At 41.6% G+C, this 21,074-nt stretch overlaps 4 protein-coding genes across 7 annotated transcripts; 3 read left to right on the top strand and 1 right to left on the bottom strand.

Annotated features, from left to right (window-relative positions):
* Window positions 1-341: 341 nt before the first annotated feature.
* Window positions 342-5,939, top strand: LOC134192025 (transient-receptor-potential-like protein). 2 transcript variants are annotated; one of them, XM_062660692.1, is made up of 9 exons: window positions 342-682; window positions 1,738-1,904; window positions 2,036-2,272; window positions 2,337-3,065; window positions 3,135-3,907; window positions 3,971-4,160; window positions 4,248-4,388; window positions 4,456-4,635; window positions 4,941-5,939. In XM_062660692.1, exons 1-9 carry the CDS (start codon window positions 499-501, stop codon window positions 5,556-5,558), a joined length of 3,219 nt encoding a protein of 1,072 aa, XP_062516676.1. In that variant the 5' UTR covers window positions 342-498; the 3' UTR covers window positions 5,559-5,939. The 2 variants fall into 2 exon arrangements, with proteins under 2 accessions (XP_062516676.1, XP_062516677.1); XM_062660693.1 differs by lacking the exon at window positions 342-682 and adding an exon at window positions 732-941.
* A 3,606-nt stretch (window positions 5,940-9,545) lies between these two features.
* On the bottom strand, window positions 9,546-11,053 carry LOC134192401 (uncharacterized). Its single transcript, XM_062661141.1, has 4 exons — window positions 10,873-11,053; window positions 10,676-10,711; window positions 10,475-10,597; window positions 9,546-10,357 (listed from the first exon to the last, which is right to left on the bottom strand). The coding sequence occupies exons 1-4, from the start codon at window positions 11,051-11,053 to the stop codon at window positions 9,546-9,548; spliced, it is 1,152 nt and encodes a 383-aa protein (XP_062517125.1).
* Window positions 11,006-12,419, top strand: LOC134192005 (short transient receptor potential channel 4-like). Its single transcript, XM_062660673.1, has one exon. It carries the CDS (start codon window positions 11,427-11,429, stop codon window positions 12,132-12,134), a length of 708 nt encoding a protein of 235 aa, XP_062516657.1. The 5' UTR covers window positions 11,006-11,426; the 3' UTR covers window positions 12,135-12,419.
* A 2,241-nt stretch (window positions 12,420-14,660) lies between these two features.
* Window positions 14,661-20,375, top strand: LOC134192361 (transient receptor potential-gamma protein-like). Of its 3 annotated transcripts, XM_062661096.1 has the most exons (10): window positions 14,661-14,768; window positions 14,829-15,009; window positions 16,217-16,383; window positions 16,516-16,752; window positions 16,810-17,538; window positions 17,608-18,380; window positions 18,444-18,633; window positions 18,721-18,861; window positions 18,929-19,108; window positions 19,533-20,375. In XM_062661096.1, exons 1-10 carry the CDS (start codon window positions 14,757-14,759, stop codon window positions 20,145-20,147), a joined length of 3,225 nt encoding a protein of 1,074 aa, XP_062517080.1. In that variant the 5' UTR covers window positions 14,661-14,756; the 3' UTR covers window positions 20,148-20,375. The 3 variants fall into 3 exon arrangements, with proteins under 3 accessions (XP_062517080.1, XP_062517079.1, XP_062517082.1); XM_062661095.1 differs by having other exon boundaries at window positions 14,661-15,009; XM_062661098.1 differs by lacking the exons at window positions 14,661-14,768; window positions 16,217-16,383 and having other exon boundaries at window positions 14,949-15,009.
* The last annotated feature ends 699 nt before the right edge of the window (window positions 20,376-21,074 follow it).

Here is a 21,074-nt window from a genome sequence, read left to right as displayed (position 1 = left end):
AACATGCGGTTGGGTTGCTATGGTAGGTGTGTAATATAACGAGAAAAAGAATCATAGCAACGGCGGACTAAACACCATAACATGCAACAAAGCTTCCTAGTTACCGGCACGTGGCCCATACCCAATATGAGAGCTCTCGTAGACGGTGCAATAATATCTGTATTTGGCCAAGTGCCTGCATTGTTTAGTTATTGCATACATACCGTAGTTATTGCCCGCTCTCACAATTATATAATTATAGCATGCTTGTTATGGGACTGTCCCTGATACTGAAACCTTACATGCTCAGCTACTCGAACGCTCATTGGGTAGGGCCACGTGCCGGTAAGTAAGTCGGTTATTACCATTTCGAGCAATAAATATTGTGGAACGCGGGCGATAACCTATACATCTCATTACATCAAGCCTGAATATACAACGGGGTGACCATACCATGCTACGTCACTTATCCAGGTAGTGTTCTGTGGTCTGGACGGAGAAAGCAAGTATCTACTTGTCATGTCCGACACGGTCCAACAATTTGCTGTCTGTGTTTACTATCTGTTTGTTAGTGTGCTGTCTGTATTTCAGGTTGATGACGGTCTACAGGGTCCCAATTGCCAAGATGCCACTGGAAAGACTCCACTGCATCGTCTCCTACTCTCAGCTGAAAATGCGCAAGTCAGCAATGCCATAGTCGAATGTATGATTAGACATCCGCATGCATGCACTTTGAGAGTGCTAAATGTGCACTGTGTACATACTGCAACTCAGCAACAGTCTCTCACGCAGCAATAGCTGCAAATTTGATCACTATGCATGATAAGCAACGCAACCGTTGGATTCCGTACAACTGGAACTCTCACGCTGATCTACGTACAGCCGCGTGATGCCGGGCGGATGAGGAATGTTGCCTACCTAGTACAGGTGTAGGCGTATGAAAGAGCGGACAGATTGCGGAAGTAGGCAGAATGCAAGTACAAATTGAATTTACCCGCAACTCGACATTTAATTAAGCTTTCCAGTCTCTAGCTAACGCTACCAAAAGCTATAAAACAATTTGTGATTTCCGTTGCTAATTCAGACTAATTTAGACAGGTTTAAATCATTTAGGGCAGTCTTGGGCATAATTATTGATTTCTTGCTTCAGTGCTAATAAATTCAATAATAACACACACACACACACACACACACACACACACACACACACACACACACACACACACACACACACACATGGCAAAAATGCCAAATGGATAGGGAGCTCCCATTAACAGTCATGCCCCAGTCATCTTGCCCCCAGCTAGATGGCTGGGTTTCTGTGCACTATGCAGGAGCTATGGGTCGTGCTAAGGAATCTCCTGGAGCCTAGCCAGGTGCTCGCAGGAGCACTGACTGCGACGCCAACTGTGGTGTGGGCACCCGGACCCCAGTGGCTGATGGATTTTGTCGCAGATAGTCTTTGCCACCCCAGTCAAAGACCAGGTACTCATTTGTGCTCCTGAGTCGAGAGGCGATTGTGTGTAAGTTTCTTGCCAAAGGAAATTATTCCATAACTCGCCATCAGTGTGACTTGAACTTGCAACCCTGCAAGGTCCCATATGTATCTAATCTCCAAATGCACGCACGCACACACACACACACACACACACACACACACACACACACACACACACACACACACACCACAGGCTTCTTGTGTTTGTGCATGTGTACCTATCACTTTCATTTCAATAGTTTCTTGATCTCTTTGTTTAGCAATGCACATTTTACTGAATGGAGGCGCATCTGTCAATATTAAAGACAACATGGGACAGACAGTTGTTCATCTTGCTGCGATAGAAAACATGCCATTCCACATCCTCTTTCCTCTCTTCCAAAAGTGCAGCATTCATGAATTGTCTGTCACTGCAGTTCATGATTTGGTACGTGTCAAGTGATTGTTAGTCAAACAGTTTCCTCGTTGGCCGCCATTCTGACACTTGGAAACTATTTGGTCATGTGACCTTCGAGTATTCCTCCGTTTGTTCATTACCTGTATGTGTTGTGCTTGCAGATGTCAACTGCTTGTCTAAATGTTGATATGCTTGTTGCTCTCTGCCAGTCTGATGTTAATTTGCTGTCACTTGGAAAGACTAACCTTACAGCAATTCATCAAATGATTACGAAACATCGACCAACCAATGCTCTTCTCATTCAAACTTTGGCAAGTGAACGATCAAGTGAATTCAACAGAATCAAGGACGATCTCCTCTTGTATACATGTATGCATGGAGACAAAGAAACATTGCAAGTACGTCTACAGGACCTAAATTTTAGTAAGTGTGTGCTTCTATAATCAGACTTTCAATCTTTAGGCATTGGTGCAGCTTGGTGCCTCAACTACTGGCATAGATACGGTCTTTGAGTTACCAGCTGTACTACTTGCTGCTAGCAGTCCTGCTGATAAGGAAGCAGTTGAGAAAGTAAAAATACTGTTAGCTAATGGAGCCAACATACACGTCACTAGTAGCAATGGTCAAAATCTGTGCCACATAGCAGCACTCATGCGTAACGCCAATCTTGTAGAGCTTGCCATTGCTGCAAGAGTTGATCATACATATCATGATAAAGAGGGAAGCACTCCACTCCACTATGCTTGCTCTATTCCAGGAAATGGTACTGTCATCTCTCTCTTGATTGAAGCTGGACTCGGTGTTCATGAGCCAAATTCAGATGGTTTCACACCTCTAAATCTCAGCATCAGATCCAAAGATGTCAACAACATCATACCACTAATAAAAGTTTTGGTTGATTTTGAAAGGTCTAGACTGACGGATTGCCTGTTTCAAGATTTACAGATGTTGGCTCAACCAGAAGTTATAGCGGCCTCACACAAGCCTGTCGAATATGCTCTTATTTTGAGTTCATTTTATGAGCGTATGGCAAGAGTACAACCCAGGTTAAAGACAAGCTTCATGGCATTGTCTGTACAACTGGAAGAGGCAGCAATTGATATGGTCGAGGGGCAAGAATCATCACAGCTTCAGGCACTCGCAGTACATGCAGATGTTGTTGAAATGGCAATATTGACCGGGCGAAAGAAGGTGCGATCAATTGTTGTAGATGTGCATGATCTGTTTGTTGCTGTAAGCCTAAAATGATTTTGATTTCAGTTTATTGCAACCGATGCTGTACAGCACGAGCTTCTTCAAGTATGGCAGGAATACATTAATCCTTTCGTGGCTTTCATCGTGTTTCTATTGCAAACTATTGCCCGTCCATTTGTCATCTCTGTTCTTTGGCCTCTAATCATCTTCAATATTAGAGTGTGGGGTCACTCTCTGTCCTGGGATATCATCAGGCCTCATGCTGCTCCAATGACTCGATATCGAGTCGAAGCTTTTGCTTATGTGGTCTTTGTCATTTTGCTGCTCCAACAAACAGCTGCGTTAGAGTTCTCAAAGGATGGGATGACTGATTGGGCATGGATCACTCTCGTGTATGTACTGGCTCTGCTCCATAATGAAGTGGTATCAATAGTCAGAGAAGGATTCCGTTTCTACTTTACTCGAAATGGTCACAAGAGGAGCTGTTTTACCATCGTCATGTTTGTTTTATTCTATGGTGTGAGACTTGCTATTGTGTGGGATATTGTAGAGTCAACAAGTACTATTTACAGACTGTCCAGTTACCTTATGGCTGGGGCGTTAATTCTGGCCTGCACTCAACTACTCCGATACCTCAGGGTTCATCCACTCATTGGTCCGATACAGAAATCTTTCAGAAAAGTTCAGAAAAGTTTGGTTTTCTTCATTATCATTCTCTTTCTCTATTTACTTGCATTTGCAAGCGGGTTGGTCACTGTTTATGGAGCAACAACCTTGAAGTACAATGAAACTCAAAGACAGAGATATGAAGAAAACTGTCCTTCTAAAGCATTTGGAAGGTACATGTCATATATAACAGCAGTCAACATTCAGTTATATGCAAATTGTTTTTGTGTTTTCAGTTTGCCATCTTCACTACTAACACTGTTTTTGTCTTTGTTTGGATTGATTGACTACGATGCTCTTGATAATTGCTCACATCTCGAGGAGATATTTGGCAAAATACTGTTTGGGTTATGGATTATACAGGCCTTGATCATTCTTCTCAACATGCTGATTGCTCTTGTTACCAATAAGTTTGACGAAGTTCAGGTTGGTCAAGTTGAGGCATCGCCCTCCATCTAATTCTACCAAATGGTTTAACTGTAATGTCGATACGCATTTGCTTGTGTATTATAGAACAATGCTGATATTGAGTGGAAATTTTCATTCGGTGCAACTGTTATTGATGTCCGAAAGTGCCAGCGGTATCCAATACCGTTCAATCTCCTTCACATTCACATTGATGTTCTAGAATGGCTGTTTAATAAAGATAACTTTGTTCGTAATATCCATGTGTGCTATTCTGCTATTCGAGTGGATTTCAATTCACGTATTGCTGTTGCAGATGAAGAGACGTTTTGCTCTGCTATCAATATCTAACTTAATACGATCCAAGTCTGGCAGAAGAAATGTTGGTACCTTGCAAATAGACGTTTTCAGAAAAGCTGAAGAAAGGAAAACTTATGAAAAGGCAGCAACCAAAGGAGATGTGGCAGATATCAATAAACGCCTCATTCATATAGAGGTAATCTACAGTGAAAGGTGCACACAAAAACAACGATACCGACAGGCAAACACATAAACATTCAGATGGACACACGCGCGTGCGCACACACACACACGCGCGCGCGCACGCGGGGGCATACAAACATACATGTGAGAAACTATATTCATTAAGGCACAGCATTGCCACTGCCAGACAGACAGACAGACACTGGCAGGTGTGAATGCTGAAATGGTACAAAAGAAACAACTAAATACTTGCAACACATAGTAGCCTGTAATTTCTTTAACATTCATATTCGATTGCAATTTGGCAAACATCTTTAGACATCATTGTCATCAGTCTGCACATCTCTCAATATCCAATCCAAATCAGAATCCACCATGTCTACACTTGATGAGCTGAGACGTGACAGTTGGGGCTCATATAGACAGCGTCTCAACACACTGGCTAACAGCAGTGAATGGATTGAAGACATGGCAACGAGAGTACCAAATAGTAGAGATCAGTTCAGGAAAACTCTCATACACAAAATATTGAAAAAGACTGAATCTACCACCACCACCACCACTACCCACACCAATCCAAAGTCCCCAGCTCCATTGCAACCATCTTCACTGCAGCCCATTGCTGAATCAATACAAAAGACCGAATCTGACACTAACACCACTACCTACACCAATGCAAAGTCCCCAGTTGCAGTGCAACGATCTCCACTGCAGCCCATTGCTCAACAATCAAGAGATGGCACTGCAGTTGCAGAATCTAATGCTCTCACACAAGCATTGATCTCCTTGCAACGCTCTGTGCAACGGCAAGAGAGCACATTGCTCCAGATCGAGGCACGATTGGCTAACTTGGAAAATCAAGAAAGACACAGAGAGGGAAGATACGCCAAACCAGCAACATCATTGCAGGCTTTGATCGAAGAAGATGCATTCTAATCAGCCTGTTGTCAAGGCAACTCGAGAGAAATGAGGCAACATTATAAATATTACGAGTGTATAATTAGGGATGTGTCATACTATAACCGATCCCTGAAGCCTGAAATTTGACTAGATTGATAGAAATTGTATTCAAAAATAGGTAACTGTCTATAAATCAGTCAACAATATACATAATTGTGGCTGCCACATCTGTATAACTTCATCTATTGTGCTGTACTAGTTTGTTCTCTAGAGTAATCTACTTGCTACTTATCGCTTACGCTAACAGTAGTGCACATTGCCATGTCATAAAAAATGGAGTTAGCATGCACTAACGGTATTACAGAATGCAGAAATGTTGTGATAGCTAAACCGTTTTTTGTTCGAAATACAAATTTACAAAAGAACTATTGTCCAACTGTTTCTGTTGGACAGAAAGACCGGTGGCTACATCACCACTGATACACACGGGCGTAGCATCTAGTCTAACCAGTCTTGCCAGGCCATGGCTGGACGAGTATCAGACGTTCAATGATACCAACTTTCGTTTTAAAGATATAACCAATTAATATATTTTTACTCACGACAGTGCTTCGTATGTCTACCTAATAATGTGGGCTACATCGACCAATCCTTTAGAACACGCTAGGCCAGATTGGTTCTAACTTGCTTCTACACCCCTGATGTTACATAAATTTAATATTATACACCACATTGCAGCATTAGCCTTCTTTCCAGACTCACTCATGTTTGGTTCCACATGTCACTTGCAGCATTCGAAGACTTAGAGCCATTGAGTGACAGGAACTGGTGGGATGATACCATTCTCTGGAGGGCTTGCAAGTGACATACAGGAACTGGACATGAATGAGGTCACAAGAATCTGGGAACAAGACTGACATTGCATTATGAGACACTGTCAGTGGAAACCCTTGCATAGAGTGTGCATGTAAATAATCCTGTGTAGATACATCTAAACATGTGTGTAATATATATGTGTGTGTGTGTGTGTGTGTGTGTGTGTGTGTGTGTGTGTGTGTGTGTGTGTGTGTGTGTGTGTGTGTGTGTGTGTATGTATGTATGTATATATGTATATATGTATGTATGTATGTATGTATGTATGTATGTATGTATGTATGTATGTATGTATGTATGTATGTATGTATGTATGTATGTATGTATGTATGTATGTATGTATGTATGTATGTGGCTCAACTGGTTAGAGTGTGCAGTTGGAGATTGGCAACATCCGGGACCTTTGGCTCAGAGTTTGAGTGTGGGAGGGCCACATACATAAATTCCCTTGGGCAAGGAACTAACATACAATTGCCTCTCTCTCCGGAGTGTCAGTTCTGTCCAGCAAGTATGAAGTATGAAGTATGAAGTATGAAGTACAGCAAGTATGACGTACCTAGTGACATGATAGAGTGACTGTTGAAAGTTTAGAGTATAGCAAGTTTAGCCATTGCAGTATCGAACCTGGGCCTTAGGGGCTCTTGTATGTACGTATGTACAAAAAAATGTATGTATGTATGTATGTATGTATGTATGTATGTAGACCACTTGCAGAAAGAAAAGGAGTTATAACTGTGATAATGATAATGGTACCTAGCTAAATTGATGTATGTATGTATGTATCTAAGATTGCAATGTAAACGTTTTATACCGAGTCTTAAGGACTCTTTCAATAAAAACAGAAAAAAATGTAAGTATGTATGTATGTATGAATGCATACTATAACTACCTCTCTGAATTCTTATTCTACTTTAATTAACTAATCTCTAGATACCCAAGTGTAAATCCCAGATGGGGGAGGTAGCAAAATTTATATGATACAAGCTTCTAACAATCATATATAGATTTACCATAATTTTAGCAGAACAAGAGACCCAAAAGAGAGCTGAACGTAGACTCGACATCCCAGTCTCTCTCCCCACGCGCTCGTCATTCCCTGAATTGTCAAACCACATATCTGCTGGAAAGTCACAAATAAGAGTCGACCAAGAGTTTAGTACAGTAGACCTTTTGACTTTTGCTCTCAATATGTATACTGAGCTAACTGGAAGGCGCGGCTTGTATAATTGAGTGCGGCTTATATTCGAGTGCAGCTTTTATTTGCGACTTTACGATATTTGAAGTAAAAGTGGATGAGAAAATTGCCAATGAGATGATAGCATAGACTACTAGGCTATTGTATGGCTAGAAAACTAGATAACACTATAGTTGATTAGGGTCGCCAAAGCTAAAAGCGGTGAGGTGATTGTGCACTCTATTTAAAGTGTTATATTCATAATACTACAAATTAAACTCTTTACTAGCATGCAGAAATGCAATGGAAGTCAATCTAGATGTGTGTTTTTACACTTCATTAGGTCCTAATTTTGACATATCCTAACTAAAACATCAATTAAAGCGCGTAATTCCTAATGATAATAATTATTAATTTTGCATGGAGTTTTTATGCTGCTAGTACGTAGTAGCTCTAGAATGCCAGTACAGTAGTGCAGCATGATGTGAGATTATGATCTCTAATGACACTATAAATATATTTAGTGATGTGCTGAGTGGCCATCCCGTCTCTTAGTCTATTACTGTCTGTTGCCTAGACAGCATCCTCGCGCAGAGTCTGAGATAGATACGGAACTAGAGCTATTTGCACAAATAACTTCCAGCCTATTAATTAAATACAAATGTACAAATACACTAAAGAATTATTGGACTTAGGCAGAGCATATTGCACTCGAGACGCAGCAGGCATTTCTGTCCCAAGTGTGCAATGACAGCGCAAAAGGTCGCATTCCTTTCACTACCCGGCCCATACGTAGACAGTGTTCCTTTTGTTTCCTGACTTGTGCTCTTCTTTCTCATTTAGATTGATGACGAACTAATTGGTGAGCTTCTTCGTGGCGAGGACGCCACCCTACCAGCAAGACTAGAGCAGCTGTTGACAAAAGGAGCGGATCCCAACTGTCAAAACAAACAAGGGAAGACACCGCGTCATCTTCTGCTGTCATGTCGACGTGCAAAAGTGAATGCGACGACAACAGACGTCACTGTTCAGTGTAAGAGACTTACTTCTAAGGAGAACTAAGTACATCTATGCATTAGGAATGTAGAGGTTTTTTTGTTTTTATAAGCTTGGCAGAAGATGCATCTAAGCAATCACTTTTCCAGACTATGTAGCAAATCCAGCTTGGTACTCAAAGTACATATTGATATGGCTGAAGTCACCCATAGAGTTAGTATAGCACCTTCTTTATTTAATTAATTAATTACTTTCTCCAGTTGATGATTGCACCTAAAAACTTTAGCAATAGCAAATTAATGACAATGTCTTGCTCAGCTAGGTCAGTCAATCTGCATTGTTAGACTTACTTAACTCAGATCATACAGATCGAATAAGTTACTGTACGTAATGAAAGGGAGCACTAACAGTGCTGAACCCTAGGTGACGAGAAATTGACCCCTTTGCAGTTCGTGTACTTTGGTTGTAGAATTAGCAATGTGCTTCCAAACGCATTGCAAAGCAGGAAACTTACCTAAGTGTGTGTTCGTAGAACACCCAACAATTGATTTTAGCCTCAACAATGAGGCACAGGTGTATGTACTCCAATTGCAACAACACCTAGGGTAACAACACCAAACAGTTGTTGCACATGTGTTGGCAAGCACCTACTGTACTTGCAAGCAAAAAGTAATTAACAGCATGTGCATCCCAAAACTTGTTTATACAAATGGCTGAGTCACAATAAACACTTGTTTATTATAACCTGACGTCGCACTCATTAAAATTAATGGTGCAAAAAACAGAAACAAACAAACAAACAAACAAACAAGTAATATAACTACTGTGGCATCAATCTACTGAAAACAAGTCTTCAAGTACTGATTTATTACTTCTAGCTGGTTCAAACAACCAATGGTATGACAAGCTTGCAGCCTCGCACCTAGACTCAGATAGAGATAAATCAACGTTCTTCCAAATGTCATGAGAAATTGACTGTCTCAACAGTACCATGGTGTGGCTTTGGCAGTAATGCAATTCCCATTCCCGACATGAAGTAAAAAGGATGACTGCTGAGAATTATACACAGGAGACGAAATGTACGCGATAACACTGTTCTCAGACTGAATTAGAGAAGACAAAAACTGTAGCTTTCGTTTCCTCAGCATCTCGGGCAAAGGCAAAAGATCGGTGGAATTAATCATTGTATCGACATGACATCCTTTTCTTCTGACATTGCAAATTTTTCTTATATCATCATTCCACGCTACACGTACTTTATGTAGTTGACTATCACTGCAACACCACAACTGACACCCATAAAACACAGCTGAAAATGCTTGTAATAAACAACATAACACAATCGGAGTGGCTCCTTTAAATTGATGGTAAAAGGAGTTGAAGGACGACAAAAACCTCTTCATTTCAAACTCAATTGACAATGACTCTTTCATATCAGCGCACAGAATATGCCCGAGATGTTTCCAGCTTTGAACAAAGTCCAGGATATTCCCATCGAGAATCAGCTTAGGTAGTGGCAAAGTTGACAACCATGATGCTCTACTGGAGACAAAACGAATACACTTTGTCTTAGAAGAATTAAACACTAAGTGCCTCTCAACAGCAAATGTAGAACAAATATGTAGTAATTGTTGTAAGCCATATGAGGACTCAGATAAGAGACAGATGTCATCAGCATATGCTACTGCTCCTATATTAACTTTTCCAACACTGCAACCATATCCCGACCTGTTAATCTTTAGCAATAGATCGTCGATGTAAATAGAAAACAATAATGGTGAAAGGACACCACCTTGTCGCACACCAGTAGTTACAGCAAATGTATCAGATAAGACTCGTCACCACTTAACTCTGCCTTTCAAATTTTTGTACCAGTATTCCAGTAACCATAAAATTAACGGATTGAGACCTCGATCTTCCAAGATGCCAAACAATTTATCATGACTGATCCTGTCAAAAGCTTTAGAGGCGTCCATAAAACAAGAAAATACAGGAGATCCTCTCATATTGAAATAATCTATAGTTTCTCGTACTAGAAATGAGCACATAGTTGTACTATGTTTATGCTTAAAGCCAAATTGAAGATCGCTTGACTGAAGATTAGACTTACACATATCCGCTAACACAAGTTCTACAATCTTAGAAACTGTTGAAGACAGAGTTATACCCCTGTAATTGACATGTCAGATCTGCTGGCAAGTTTATGTTTCACTATTAGTACAATAATCCCATCTGTCATGGAGTTGGGCAGATAGCCATGAATCAACATACAAGTGAAAAGAGTTGAGATATGAGCAATGACGCAACCTGGGGCATACATCAAGTGTTCCTCACAGATATTGTCCGAACCAGGAGCCTTATTGCCCCTCAGAGACTGAATGACTTTCTCAACCATGTCAGCTTCTACTACAAACTCAGATCCAAACGGTACCTCCCTGTGTAGACATTGTGATTGTCTATTTTGACTTGTACCAGACATGTCATACATCTCAGAAAAGTGACTTCTCCAGAGTTGTGCATATCGGTTTCATTAGGATCATACATGTAGCTGAGAAAGGACAGGCAGTCTTATATCATCAAACCGTAAATCACTTGGGCGCTTTGCCAGGCTACTCTCTTCCGTTCGCTATGACCTTGAAGGTACACTCCAAAGTACATCCGGCGTGACTCCGCCTAGACTGGCGGACAAGCTCCAACAACCATATGTCGAGATTACACGAGCGCTACACACTGTACCAGTGAATTCCAGTGTGTTTACCAATTTTGATTTGATTTAGTTTATTGCCAGTGAAGCAGTTCAAGATAAGCTCACTTGTGTGTGGAAGGGATGTGAAACAAGGTGCACAAAACTGTTTCAAGCTATGATTGTCTTTCTCTTGCAAGCTATTGCTCGCCCATTTGTCATCCTCATTGCTTGGCCACTCATTGTTTTCAATGTCAAACTGTGTGGCCATCGTGTGTCATGGAACACTCTTCGGCCACAAACATCACCAGCAGTTTGGTATTTCGCTGAAGCCATTGCATATTTCATATTTTTCGTCATAATACTGTTCACATCATTTGACAATGAATCACACCACTTGACACCCTTGCAGTATGTTGTGTTGGTCTACGTGCTTGCTCTTCTATACAATGAGTTGCTAACCCTGAGCAGAGAAGAATTTCGATTCTATTTCAGACGGCTCGGCCACAAGAGAAATATTATTGGCATAGTTCTCTTTCTTGCTTTCTATGTTGTAAGAATTACTGCCATCTACATTGATGACAGAAAAATCATTCGAGTATACAGCTACATGCTGGCACTAGCAACAACCGTGTCTTGCACACGACTGCTACAGTATCTCAGAATTCATCCATTCCTTGGTCCAATACAGAGATCATACGGCAAAATCCAACAGTGTCTCATGTCATTCCTAGTAATTATCCTTATCTACTTGCTGGCATTTGCAAAGGCCTTGTCTGATATTTATGGAGCAACAAAGTTTGACCATGATATATCACACGCAAAACATGATTCATCTACAAGCAATAGTTTGACAGACTGTCCAGCTGAAGCATTTGACAGGTAGATAAAGTGTTTATTCCCATATCACAATTTGAGACTTTTCTCTTTGTGCAGTTTCTATTCATCAGCAGAGAGTCTATTCTGGTCTCTGTTTGGTTTGACAGAACTCGATCACTTCACCAACTGCACAAAGCCTGAACAAATAGTTGGAAAACTGGTGTTTGGTCTCTGGATGATGCAGGCTACAATCATTCTCTTCAACATGTTAATCACAATAGTTACAAACATGTTTGATGAACTTCAGGTTGGTCAGCAATTTGTACAATTGTGACTCTTGTCTGTCGCCTCCATCCAGTTTGTTTGAAAGTTTGCACGGCACTTTTGCATGACCTCTTGTGTCTTAGGAAAACGCTGATTATGAGTGAAAGTTTTCTTTGCGTGCCACAATTAGGACATACAGAAGGCTCAGCGTTTTCCAGTGCCAATCAATCTTCTCCACACACACACACACACACACACACACACACACACACACACACACACACACACACACACACACACACACACACACACAAACAAACCTTTAACCTTCAACTGCTCATCCACATGGATGATGGCGAAACGTAAAAAGCGTAGGAAAAAGGAAGTCACTATCTGGTAAATACGTCACAAATCTAAATACATTGATGACATTTACGTCTTTTCTTGTCACTCTCTTGTGTGAATAAACGACTGCATCTTTCAACACACACACAAACACACACACACACACACACACACAAACACACACACACACAAACACACACACACACACACACACACACACACACACACACACACACAATTACTAACACACACACACACGCTTCACGTGTTTTGGCACGTGCTTTTTGTTCCACTAAATAGCACGTGCCAAAACACGTGGAGGGCGCGCAAAGAGAATCACTGGGTATGAGTCTATACACGCCTTACATTGAAGAATGGTTGTGATAGTTTTCATATTTTCTTCTCGACGAGCTAGATGAAGTAGATGGTAAAGCGCCGTATTTCCGTGTTCGTCTTGGTAATTGGGATCAGCTCCTCTCACCAACTGTTGCGTCAACCTCTTCGGCAAACTTGCAAAATCGCCGTAAACAACTTCATTTGTAAGTCCTTCCTCCGCCTAAGTACACACAGAGTGCAGAGTTTGAACCTGGACGTACGGAGGAGGACTAACCGACATAGCAATGTCCGGGTGCGGGGATGTGATAACCTCTTAGCGCGCGCGCAGCTTCTATCCTGTGCGCGCGCTATAAGGGTCTGTGTAAACCTATACAATGTACTGTACATGCAATTTAAGTTAATTAATTAATGCGTGCATTTCACAGTGTGTGCAGAAACAAACACACCAAATCAAAATTGATTTTTTTCTAGTCTAGCGAGAGAAATGCAAGTCTACCTACATGTCTAGCTACTACATATCTATGAGAACGCCTAGTACTGTAAACACGCCCGGCCCCTCAAACTTTCCTTTTCGTAATGGCTCTAGATTTACGATATCTTGCAGCAAGTTCGTTTTCCTAGCTAAAAATTCAGACCTAGGTCTACATACTAGACATAGTCTAGCTGTAGTCTTGTCGCAGTGCGTTCCGTAATTACGTAAACGATGTTTAGCGCGGTAGTAGAATTATTGCGTATAGTTTTCGCCTAGTAGACCGCGCGCTAGAGCGCTGTTCCTCTTTCAACAATAGAGGTTCGTAGCTAGAGTTACGGTCAATCTAATTGCACTACTATAACTAGCAGAAACGACGTAAGCATCCTTGAAGCTACTAACTTAGTTACAGTAATTACTACTGCGTACATAATATATATAGTCTCTAGTAGACAGACTGTCATCTAGTACTGTATAGGGTAGTAGCTATACATACACCTGCGATACTCATAGTAAATAGCATTATCTGGGAAGTGTTTACTGTAGTTTCAGTGCGCGTTTTCTTGTCTTAGACGAGCAAGTATCTATACACGAGCCAAGAGAGCTCTAGATGACACAAAAATCTACCTCCCTGCATTAACTTAATTAATTCGAATTAGGCGGCATCAGAAGAGAACCGTCTAGGTTGATTGACTGTTTTATCCGCTAGTGTTCAAAGAGTATTTGCCAGAAGAAGCAGTAGAAGGAACACAAACAGTTTGATTACCCAAAAACTTTACTATTCCTGTTTAGGCAACGTCTGCCACTAATTAGAGTTTAGGACATGTCTGTAGACAATCACATGTGCTGTACGTTTAGATTTGTGTCAACTTGTAGCAGCTACTAGACAAATTTCTCTACACAACTAAATATATATCTAGATAGCTGCGATAGAAGATCTAGATGTACTTACATAATTAATTAATGCAAAACACTGATAGTTACAATGAAAGGAGCACCAACAAATAACTCTATAATTAATTTCAAAATAATACGGTAGCTAACTAAAATAAACTAGCCGCTGAAATTGAGAGGATGACAATCCGGGGAATGACGAGGGCGGAGAGAGGAGAGAGACTAGACAATTATGCTTCATCTCATTACATCAAGCCTAAATATACACCGGGGTGACCCATCGCCAGTCCAAAGTGCCCATACCATGCTACGTCACGTACACAGTTAGTGTTCTGTAGTCCAGTTTAGACGGAGAAAGCCACAAGTATCTATATACTTGTCATGTCCGACACGGTCCAACAATTTGCTGTCTGTGTTTACTGTCTGTTTGTTAGTGTACCGTCTGTATTTCAGGTTGATGACGGTCTACTGAAGGAGCTCGCTAGCGGCCCGCTCGTAAGCCTACCCGTCAGATTGAGGCGACAGCTACAGAGGGGAGACGGTCCCAATTGCCAAGATGCCACTGGAAAGACTCCACTGCATCGTCTCCTACTCTCAGCTGAAAATGCGCAAGTCAGCAATGCCCTAATCGAATGTAAGACTAAACATCGGCATGCATGCACTTTGAGAGTGCTAAATGTGCACTGTGTACATACTGCAACTCAGCAACAGTCTCTCACGCAGCAATAGCTGCAAATTTGATCACTATGCATGATAAGCAACGCAACCTTTGGATTCCGTACAACTGGAACTCTCACGCTGATCTACGTCAGCCGCGTGATGCCGGGCGGATGAGGAATGTTGCCTACCAAGTACAGGTGTAGGCGTATTTATCGCTTTGTGACAAAGAGCGGACAGATCTCGGAAGTAGGCAGAATGACGAAAGTATGCAGAATGCAAGTAGAAATTGAATATACCCGCAACTCGACATTTAATTAATTAAGCTTTCCAGTGGGATCTGAGAGACTGGGGTCTCTAGCTATCTTTACTAGAAGCTATAAAACAATTTGTGATTTCCGTTGCAAATTCAGGCTACTTTAGACAGGTTTCAATCATTTTAGGGCAGTCTTGGGCATAATTATTGATTTCTTGCTTCAGTGCTAATAAATTCAATAATAACACACACACACACACACACACACACACACACACACACACACACACACACACACACACACACACACACACACACACACACACACACACACACACACACACACACACACACACACACACACACACACACACACACACACAATGGCAAGAATGCCAAATGGGTAGGGAGCTGCCATTAACCAGTCATGCCCCCAGCCAGATGGCTGGGTTCCTGTGCACTATCCAAGAGCTATAGCCATGCTAAGCAATCTCCTGGAGCCTGGCCAGGTGCTTACAGGAGCACTGACTGCGACGCCAACTGTGGTGTGGGCACCCGAAGTCCCACCCGGATCCCAGTGGCTGATGGACTTTGTCACAGCTAGTCGGAGGCCTTTGCCACCCCAGTCAAGACCAGTTACTCATTTATACTCCTGAGTCGAGAGAGGCGATTGTGTGCAAGTTTCTTGCCGAAGGAAATTATGCCGTAACTCGCCATCACTGTGACTTGAACTTGCAACCCTGCAAGGTCCTGTATGTTTCTATTCTCCAAATGCACACACACACACACACACACACACACACACACACACACACACACACACACACACACACACACACACACACACACACACACACACAGGCTTCTTGTGTTTGTGCATGTGTACCTATCACTTTCATTTCAATAGTTTCTTGATCTCATTGTTTAGCAATGCACGTTTTACTGAATGGAGGCGCATCTGTCAATGTGAAAGACAACACAGGACAAACAGTTGTTCATCTTGCTGCACTAGAAAACATGCCATTCCACATCCTCTTTCCTCTCTTCCAAAAGTGTAACATTCATGAATTGTCTGTCACTGCAGTTCATGATTTGGTACGTGTCAAGTGATTTTTAGTCAAAACAGTTTCCTCGTTGGCCACCATTCTGACACTTGGAAACTATTTGGTCATGTGACCTTCGAGTATTCCTCCCTTTGTTCATTACCTGTGTCTGTTGTGCTTGCAGATGTCAACTGATTGTCTAAATGTTGATATGCTTGTTGCTCTCTGCCAGTCTGATGTTAATTTGCTGTCACTTGGAAAGACTAACCTTACAGCAATTCATCGAATGATTACGAAACATCGACCAACCAATGCTCTTCTCATTCAAACTTTGGCAAGTGAACGATCAAGTGAATTCGACAGAATCAAGGATGATCTCCTCTTGTATACATGTATGCATGGAGACAAAGAAACATTGCAAGTACGTCTACAGGACCTAGTAAGTGTGTGCTTCTATAATCAGACTTTCAATCTTTAGGCATTGGTGCAGCATGGTGCCTCGACTACTAGCATAGATACGGTCTTTGAGTTACCAGCAGTACTACTTGCTGCTAGCAGTCCTGCTGATAAGGAAGCAGTTGAGAAAGTAAAAATACTGTTAGCTAATGGAGCCAACATACACGTCACTAGTAGCAATGGTCAAAATCTGTGCCACATAGCAGCACTCATGCGTAACGCCAATCTTGTAGAGCTTGCCATTGCTGCAAGAGTTGATCATACATATCATGATAAAGAGGGAAGCACTCCACTCCACTATGCTTGCTCTATTCCAGGAAATGGTGCTGTCATCTCTTTGTTAATTGAAGCTGGACTCGGTGTGCATGAGCCAAATTCAGATGGTTTCACACCTCTAAATCTCAGCATCAGATCCAAAGATGTCAACAACATCATACCACTAATAAAAGTTTTGGTTGATTTTGAAAGGTCTAGACTGACGGATTGCCTGTTTCAAGATTTACAGATGTTGGCTCAACCAGAAGTTATAGCGGCCTCACACAAGCCTGTCGAATATGCTCTTATTTTGAGTTCATTTTATGAGCGTATGGCAAGAGTACAACCCAGGTTAAAGACAAGCTTCATGGCATTGTCTGTACAACTGGAAGAGGCAGCAATTGATATGGTCGAGGGGCAAGAATCATCACAGCTTCAGGCACTCGCAGTACATGCAGATGTTGTTGAAATGGCAATATTGACCGGGCGAAAGAAGGTGCGATCAATTGTTGTAGATGTGCATGATCTGTTTGTTGCTGTAAGCCTAAAATGATTTTGATTTCAGTTTATTGCAACCGATGCTGTACAGCACGAGCTTCTTCAAGTATGGCAGGAATACATTAATCCTTTCATGGCTTTCATCGTGTTTCTATTGCAAACTATTGCCCGTCCATTTGTCATCTCTGTTCTTTGGCCTCTAATCATCTTCAATATTAGAGTGTGGGGTCACTCTCTGTCCTGGGATATCATCAGGCCTCATGCTGCTCCAATCACTCGATATCGAGTCGAAGCTTTTGCTTATGTGGTCTTTGTCATTTTGTTGCTTGAACAAACAGCTGAGTTAGAGTTCTCAAAGGATGGGATGACTGATTGGGCATGGATCACTCTCGTGTATGTACTGGCTCTGCTCCATAATGAAGTGGTAACAATAGTCAGAGAAGGATTCTATTTCTACTTTACTCGATTGGGTCACAAGAGGAGCTGTTTTACCATCGTCATGTTTGTTTTATTCTATGGTGTGAGACTTGCTATTGTGTGGGATATTGTAGAGTCAACAAGTACTATTTACAGACTGTCCAGTTACCTTATGGCTGGGGCGTTAATTCTGGCCTGCACTCAACTACTCCGATACCTTAGGGTTCATCCACTCATTGGTCCGATACAGAAATCTTTCAGAAAAGTTCAGAAAAGTTTGGTTTTCTTCATTATCATTCTCTTTCTCTATTTACTTGCATTTGCAAGCGGGATGGTCACTGTTTATGGAGCAACAACCTTGAAGTACAATGAAACTCAAAGACAGAGATATAAAGAAAACTGTCCTTCTAAAGCATTTGGAAGGTACGTGTCATATATAACAGCAGTCAACATTCAGTTACATGCAAATTGTTTTTGTGTTTTCAGTTTGCCATCGTCACTACTAACACTGTTTTTGTCTTTGTTTGGATTGATTGACTACGATGCTCTTGATAATTGCTCACATCTCGAGGAGATATTTGGCAAAATACTGTTTGGGTTATGGATTATACAGGCCTTGATCATTCTTCTCAACATGCTGATTGCTCTTGTTACCAATAAGTTTGACGAAGTTCAGGTTGGTCAAGTTGAGGCATCGCCCTCCATCTAATTCTACCAAATGGTTTAACTGTAATGTCGATACTCATTTGCTTGTGTATTATAGAACAATGCTGATATTGAGTGGAAATTTTCATTCGGTGCAACTGTTATTGATGTCCGAAAGTGCCAGCGGTATCCGATACCGTTCAATCTCCTTCACATTCACATTGATGTTCTAGAATGGCTGTTTAATAAAGATAACTTTGTTCGTAATATCCATGTGTGCTATTCTGCTATTCGAGTGGATTTCAATTCACGTATTGCTGTTGCAGATGAAGAGACGTTTTGCTCTGCTATCAATATCTAACTTAATACGATCCAAGTCTGGCAGAAGAAATGTTGGTACCTTGCAAATAGACGTTTTCAGAAAAGCAGAAGAAAGGAAAACTTATGAAAAGGCAGCAACTAAAGGAGATGTGGTAGATATCAATAAACGCCTCATTCATATAGAGGTAATCTGCAGTGAACGGTGGACACAAAAACAACAGTACAGACAGGCAAACACATAAACATTCAGACACACACACACACACACACACACACACACACACACACACACACACACACACACACATGCACGCACACACACATACGTGCGTGCGCGCGCGCACACACACACACACACACACACACACACACACACACACACACAAGAGAGAGAGAGAGAGAGAGAGATGGGCATACATACGTACATGTGAGAAACTATATTCATTAAGGCACAGCACTGCCACTGACAGACAGACAGACAGACAGACAGACACTGGCAGGTGTGAATGCTGAAACGGTACAAAAGAAACAACTAAATACTTACAACACATAGTAGCTTGTAATCTCTTTAACATTCATATTCGATTGCAATTTGGCAAACATCTTTAGACATCATTGTCATCAGTCTGCACATCTCTCAACATCCAATCCAAATCAGAATCTACCATGTCTACACTTGATGAGCTGAGACGAGACAGTTGGGGCTCATATAGACAGCGTCTCAACACACTGGCTAACAGCAGTGAATGGATCGAAGACATAGCAACAAGAGTACCAAACAGAAGAGATCAGTTCAGGAAAACTCTCATACACAAAATATTGGAAAAGACTGAATCTACCACCACCACCACTACCCACAACAATCCAAAGTCCCCAGTTCCATTGCAACCATCTCCACTGCAGCCCATTGCTGAATCAATACAAAAGACCGAATCTGACACTAACACCACTACCTACACCAATGCAAAGTCCCCAGCTGCAGTGCAACGATCTCCACTGCAGCCCATTGCTCAACAATCAAGAGATGCCACTGCAGTAGCAGAATCTAATGCTCTCACACAAGCATTGATCTCCTTGCAACGGTCTGTGCAACGACAAGAGAGCACATTGCTCCAGATCGAGGCACGGTTGGCTAACTTGGAAAATCAAGAAAGACACACAGAGAGAAGATATGCCAAACCAGCAACGTCATTGCAGGCTTTGATCGAAGAACATACAGTCTAATCATGCAGCCTGTTGTCAAGGCAACTCGAGAGAGATGAGGCAACATCATATATATCACGAGTGTATAAGTAGCAAGTAGATTACTCTAGAGAACAAAGTAGTACAGCATAATAGATGGAGTTATACAGATGTGGCAGCCAGATTGAATTACGTTTGACTGATTTATAGACAGTTACCTATTTCTGAAGACAATTTCTATCAATCTAGTCAAGTTTCAGGCTTCAGGAATCGGTTATAGTATGACACATCCCTAACAGTAGTGCACATCACATGATAAAAATGGAGTTAGCATGCACTAACGGTATTACAGAATGCAGAGGTGTTGTGATAGCTAAACCATTTTTGTTTGAAATACGAATTTACAAAAGAAGTATTGCCAAGCTGTTTCTGTTGGAAAGAAAGACCAGTGACTAGCTACATCACCACTGATACACATGGACGTAGCATCTAGTCTAACCAGTCTGGCCAGGCCATGGCTGGACGAGTATCAGACATTCAATGGCACCAACTTCCGTTTTAAGGATATAGCCAATTAATATATATTTATTCACACCAGTACTTCGTATGCCTACCTAATAACGTGTGCTACATTGGCCCATCCTTTAGCACACGCTAGGCCAGATTGGTCATAATTTGCTTCTACACCCCTGATGTTACATAAATTTAATATTATACACCACATTGCAGCATTAGCCTTCTTTCCAGACTCGCTCATGTTTGGTTCCATATGTCACTAGCAAGCCTTCGAAGACTTAGAGCCATTGAGTGACAGGAACTGGTGGGATGATACCATTCTCTGGAGGGCTTGCAAGTGACATACAGGAACTGGACATGAATGAGGTCACGAGAATCTGGGAACAAGACTGACATTGCATTATGAGACACTGTCAGTGGAAACACTTTCATAGAGTGTGCATATAACCCTGT

This window comes from Corticium candelabrum, chromosome 16, assembly GCF_963422355.1.
Source record: "Corticium candelabrum chromosome 16, ooCorCand1.1, whole genome shotgun sequence".
Taxonomy (NCBI): Eukaryota; Metazoa; Porifera; class Homoscleromorpha; order Homosclerophorida; family Plakinidae; genus Corticium; species Corticium candelabrum.
The sequence above is the reverse complement of the archived record's forward strand: the minus strand, read 5'-3'. Positions and strand labels throughout refer to the sequence as shown.